This window comes from Indicator indicator, chromosome 4 (assembly GCF_027791375.1).
Source record: "Indicator indicator isolate 239-I01 chromosome 4, UM_Iind_1.1, whole genome shotgun sequence".
Classification (NCBI taxonomy): domain Eukaryota; kingdom Metazoa; phylum Chordata; class Aves; order Piciformes; family Indicatoridae; genus Indicator; species Indicator indicator.
In genome coordinates, this window is record NC_072013.1 from 10,577,752 (window position 1) to 10,583,465 (window position 5,714).

The window sequence follows — 5,714 nt, forward strand, 5'->3', positions numbered from 1 at the left end:
CTGCCGTGTGGCAGCACAACGGCCCCCGCCCAAATCCTTCGCTTGTTCCGTCCATCCCAACACGCCCTACTCGCCAACCGGCCCCGCTGCTCCCGCCGCTCCCCCTGCCCGGGGCGGGGCGGTGGGGTCGGGCCCGGCCCTCCCCCGACATGGCGGCGCGGCCGGGCGGCCGGGGAGGCGCCGAGCGGCGCCCGCGGGGCGTGAATAAAGGGCGGCGGGCGGGGCCGCGGTGCTCCGGGAAGCGCGGGACCGGAGGCGGCGGCGGGTGAGCGAGCGGGGCCGGCGGCTGGTGAGCGGGGCTGGCGGCGGGAGGAGGGAGGCCGGAGCGGGCCGGGCGGGGGCCGATGGCCGTCAGCTGACGGCCCCGCCGCCCGCCATGACCAGGGCGCAGCTGACGCGGACGGGGATCCTGCGGATGGCGCTGGGCAGCGGATACGGCGACCCGCTGCTGCCGGCGGAGGGCGGCGGGGACCAGCAGGCGCCCTTCCTGCTGCGGGCCCTGCGCATCGCCCTGGTGGTCTGTCTGTACTGGTTCGTCTCCATCGCCATGGTTTTCCTCAACAAGTACCTGCTGGACAGCCCTTCGTTGCGCCTCGACGCCCCCCTGTTTGTCACCTTCTTCCAGTGTGCCCTGACAGCCGCCCTCTGCCTGGGCCTCAGCCTGGGGGCCGGCTGCGGGTCCCCCTGTCCCAGCCTGCCCACCCTGCGCCTCGACCTTAAGGTGTCCCGCAGCGTCTTGCCCCTCTCCATTGTCTTCATCGGCATGGTCACCTCCAACAACCTCTGCCTCAAGCACGTTGGCGTGGCCTTCTACAACGTGGGGCGTTCCCTCACCACCGTCTTCAACGTGCTGCTCTCCTACGTGCTCCTCAAGCAGACCACCTCCCTCTATGCCCTGCTGGCCTGTGGAGTCATCATAGGTGAGGGGGAGTGGGAGGGGACTGCACCCACCCCACAGCCAGGCAAACAAGAGAGAGGGAGCTAGGGTGGCATCCCCTTGTGCAGCCATTCTCACTTGCATGGCAGCTTCCCGGTAAGATGGGGGTCGCTCAGGGTTCATGCCTTGCTCTGCCTCTTGCAACCAGCTTCACATGGCTGGAGCATGTAGGTAACTCGTTAAGAAGGGAAGTTGCTCTTACTTGGCCATGGCTCCCTCCTCCCTTTGAGCACTAAACCTTCCTCTTTAAAGAAGTTTGACTTAACTTACCTTTTTTGTGTGTGTGTGTTGTTGGGTTTTTTCCCCAAGAAAGGTCATAAAACAGCAGGTGGCTTTCTTCTTATTCTCCTTTGTTTGCTGATCATTATCTTTGGTAACAATAAAGGTATTTGTCAGCACCGTTGGGGCCGTACAATGGAGCCACCCAATTCAGACACTGAATTCCTATGATGAAGGGTTAGCCAAGTGTAAAACACCACCAGAAGATCTGGTTATGTGGTTAGGATGTAGGGCAGGGCATTGACTGGCTTAACGGGAATTGCTTACAGGTCTTTCCTTCCAAAACCGTCGTTAATGCTGCTTTCCACTGGAGGGCCATTTATCTGCCAAGAATGGTGAAGTGCTGACTTCAGTCCGGTTTGAGGTGGACATGTGTTCTATTAGGTTAAAATGAGACAAGGGAATCTCCTCTCCACAGAAGTCATGACACCCAAGTGATGCAAGCAATTGCCTTCAGCTAGTCTTGTGTTCTGGTATTGCCCAGAACTATGGTTATCTGCTAGCCTTACAGTGTTTCTCTAAGATTGTCCCCCTGGCTTGATCTCCTTTAGTTTAAAGCGCTTTAGCTGCTTTGCAGGCAGCTTTCCAGACAACCTCCAACACAAAGCAGCTAATGCAGAGGCAGTGTAGTATTCCTTTAACAGCTCATCTCATTTCCCCTTTTGTTTTGCTTATGAGTTGGATGGGGAGAGTTCTCTCTGCCTTGGAGACAAAAAGCCTGTTTTGGAGGTTGTTAAAGTTTTAACATATTGAAGATACTCCACTAACTTTGTCTTGTGATTGTTTGTTTTTTTTTTTTTTTGATCAAGCATCTTAATATTGCATCGATGTTTGCTATCTTTCCATCTTCTTCTATGACCTGTCTTTCCCTTCCTGTTAACGGTGCAGCAAAACCTTCAAGGCTTTTTTTTTTTTAACCTTGAGGAATATTTCTTTCTACCTGTGTGTCAGTTTGCTGCCTTTTCAATTAAAAAAAAAAAAAAAGTTAAAAAATCATCATCTCCTGAAAATGATGTATACACAGAGCAGCTTTAACTTTAGTTCATGGCCCCTTGGAATAACAGTTTCTAAACTCGTGCTGCCTGCTCAGTGTGGGAATAGTCTGAGACTGAAAGATAGCACAGTCAATTACCTGCTCTCCCAAAATAAATCTTCCCAGGACACTAGTCATGACACTTTGTGGGTTCACTCAATAGGAAGGGGAAGCCCTTAAGCCTGTCTCTACTTGTGGTTGTGGTTGCTCATTTTAAGGTAGATGATGAATTGCTGACTGTTATGTTTTGAGTCCTTCTGCAGTTGTTCATATGATGCCTGATTTCTTTGGTTGCAGGTGGCTTCTGGCTGGGTGTTGACCAGGAAGGAGCAGAGGGCACTTTGTCATGGACAGGTATATTCTTCGGGATCTTAGCAAGCCTGTGTGTCTCGCTCAATGCCATCTACACCAAAAAGGTGCTGCCTGTGGTGGATGGTAGCATCTGGCGCCTGACTTTCTACAACAACGTCAATGCTTGTGTCCTGTTCTTTCCACTGATGCTGCTGCTGGGAGAGTTCCACACCCTCTACCACTTTGACAAGCTGGGGAACCTCGGGTTTTGGGGTATGATGACCTTAGGGGGAGTGTTTGGTTTTGCCATTGGGTATGTGACTGGACTTCAGATAAAGTTCACTAGCCCACTCACTCACAACGTGTCTGGGACAGCCAAGGCCTGTGCCCAAACAGTGCTGGCTGTTATCTACTTTGAGGAGGCAAAGAGCTTCTTGTGGTGGACGAGTAACTTGATGGTTCTGGGAGGCTCCTTCGCCTACACATGGGTGAAAGGGCTGGAGATGAGAAAGGTGCAAGAGGATGCTAACATCAAAAGCAGCGAAAGAAATGAGACTGGTGTGTAGGCAGCTGCTGCACCTCCGTTTCTGCACCCAGGGGATTAACCTTTGGTGCTCCTTTCCTCCTGGTGAAAGAGCAAGGAGCAGGAAAAAATTCACCTGCAAAGTGTATGGGGAACTGTGTCAGGAACCAGAGCCAAAGACCTGGCTGGATCGTGTTTTATCCGTGGGATCTCACTGTATTGGAGCTGGGGACCGCATGTGCTGTAGAGAGCAATTGGGTTTTTTGTGAACGTTTTTTTTAAATGGATGTCGCTGTTGACTTAATCTGGGCAGTTTGTCTTTGAGGGTGTGTGCTCCTTGAGGACAAAAGGCTGGGAGGAGAGGTTTGTGTAGTTAGGGATCTAGGGTGAACTGAATGAAAGTTGTCTGAAGTTACAAAATGCTGAACCCTCCCCACCTAGGGAAGAGGCTCCAGTAAACTGCTCTGCTGTAAAAGGGCTGGCAACAGCTGTGCTTCCTGCTACCCTGTTGGGGGTAAAGAAAGGGCAAGTCCCTCCCTTCTGTTTCTCTACAAGTCTAAGCAGCAGCAGTGCCTCCAAATCTTATTTCCAGTGAGTCAGATTTATCCTGCTGAGGTCTTTCCTATGTTTTTCTCCACCTGATTTCTCAGTTCAGGAAATAATCCTAAGAATCAAAGATGAAACCTCTCATTCCTTCTGCACTGTGTGCCTAGAGAGAGAGCGTGCTCTCAAGGGACCTTTCTTCAGGGGGAGTGAGCTTTGACACTGCCTTTGTCAAGTGACAGGTAGGAGGGGAAAAGTTACTCTGAAGCACTTGCTTCTGAAGGGTGGAGATCCCAGTTCATGGGGTTTGCAACACTTGTCCTCTTCACCCTCTGTAGGGGATAGTTTTGTGTTTAAAAATGGGTTTGTTGCTAATTAGACTTGTTCTGGAGCCCTTATTCCATACTTATGTTGTATCTGCTCTGATGTTTGCAGTTTTCCTTCTGGCTTGTTCCTTTTAAACACACGCCCATGGCCAGCTCAGTGAATCCTTAACCCCCCAAAAAATCCTAATTTTTGTCAGCTGCATCAGTCCCTTTATGTGAAATTTGCTGCTGAACAGTTCTCTTCAGAAATCTCTGCCCCTTCCTTCCCCCCACACTTGGATCATATCCAAGTGCCACCTGAGGTTACTCTGCTGCAGTTTCTGATCCCGAGGTTCAGCAGCAACATCCTACAGTCAACTGTGATGCTGCACCAACTTTCTAAACTCCTGGTCCCTTTGTATTTGGAGAGCAGTCCTGGGCAGCTGATGTGACTGCTTCATACCCTGCCCCATGGACGCTACATAATGTACCGTGCCTGGTGGGTGATTTCTGGTCAGCCCTACAGAAGGACGCTACATTTCTGCTCAGAATGTGTTCCTGTCTAAAAGGTGGGGTGCTCTTGCCTCAGCTTTCATGACTGCAGATACCTTCTCATGAATCTCATGAGGTTCAACAAGGCCAAATGCAAGGTCCTGCACTTGGGTTGGCGCATTCCCTGGTATGAATAAAGGCTGGGGGATGAAGTTATTTGGAGTAGCCCTTTGGAGAAGAATTTGGTGGTACTGGTGAATGAAAAGCTGGACATGAGTTGGCAATGTGTGCTCACAGCCCAGAAGGCTAATTATATCCTAGACAGCACTGAAAGCAGCATAGCCAGCAGGTCAAGGGAGATTATCCTGCTGCTCTGCTTCCATGCGCTCTGGTAAACCCCAACTAGAGGCTGTGCAGCTCTGGAGTCTTCTGCACTGGAAAGACATGGACCTATTGGAGCAGGCCCAGGGAAAGCCACAAGGATGGTCAGAGGGCTGGAACACCTCTGCTTATGAGAAAAGGTGAGAGAGTTGAGGTTGTTCAGCCTGGAAAGGAGAAGGCTCCAGGGAGACATTGTGACCTTTCAGTACTGAAAGTGGGCCTTTAGAAAGATGGGGAGAGAATTCTTAGCAGAGCCTGTTGTGACAGGACAAGGGGTGATGGTTTTAAACTAAAAAGGGAGATTTAGGCTAGATGGAAGAAAACAATTTTTTTTATGTTGAGAGTGGTGAATCAGGCCCAGGCTTCCTGGAGAGGTGGTAGAAGCCCCATCACTGAAACCATTCCAGATCAGGTAGGGCTGGACCCTGAGCAGCCTCATGTAGTTGAAGATGTCCTTGCTCACTGCTTTAGATGAGCTTTAAAGGTTCCTTCCAACCCAGCCCATTCCATAATTCTGGGTGCAGGCTGCCATTTGGGGTCCTTTGAATTTTTTTTTTTTTTTTTTTTTTTTTTTTTTTTTTTGGGAACGGAAGTTTTTAATGTTGCATATACTGACTTGTAACCTGCTGAAGTCAGTCAAAGATCGCATTCTGGATCCAATGAGGGGTGGAAGTCACCGTAGCAGCGTGCTCTCGCCATGGCGGGGCGGCGGTGGGGGGAACACGACACCGGGGACACCCCTCCGCGGCCAGCTTCGGCTGCGGCCGCTAGGGGGCGGTAGAGGGCACTCAGACCTCCGCCCCACTCTCGCCTACTCCCGCCCCGCCGCGATGATTGGTTGCGCCGTGATGATCGGCAGCAGCCTCGTACGCCAGTCACCGTGGCGGGGTGGGGCGGGCGCGGGGGCCGCGGCAGCAGTTGGCGGAGGTG

The 5,714-nt window shown here is 51.7% G+C and overlaps 1 protein-coding gene across 1 annotated transcript; it reads left to right on the forward strand.

The window, feature by feature from the left end:
- The first annotated feature begins 376 nt into the window (after window positions 1-376).
- SLC35C1 (solute carrier family 35 member C1) lies at window positions 377-3,118 on the forward strand. Its single transcript, XM_054400639.1, has 2 exons — window positions 377-920; window positions 2,547-3,118. Exons 1-2 carry the CDS (start codon window positions 377-379, stop codon window positions 3,104-3,106), a joined length of 1,104 nt encoding a protein of 367 aa, XP_054256614.1. The 3' UTR covers window positions 3,107-3,118.
- Window positions 3,119-5,714: the final 2,596 nt, after the last annotated feature.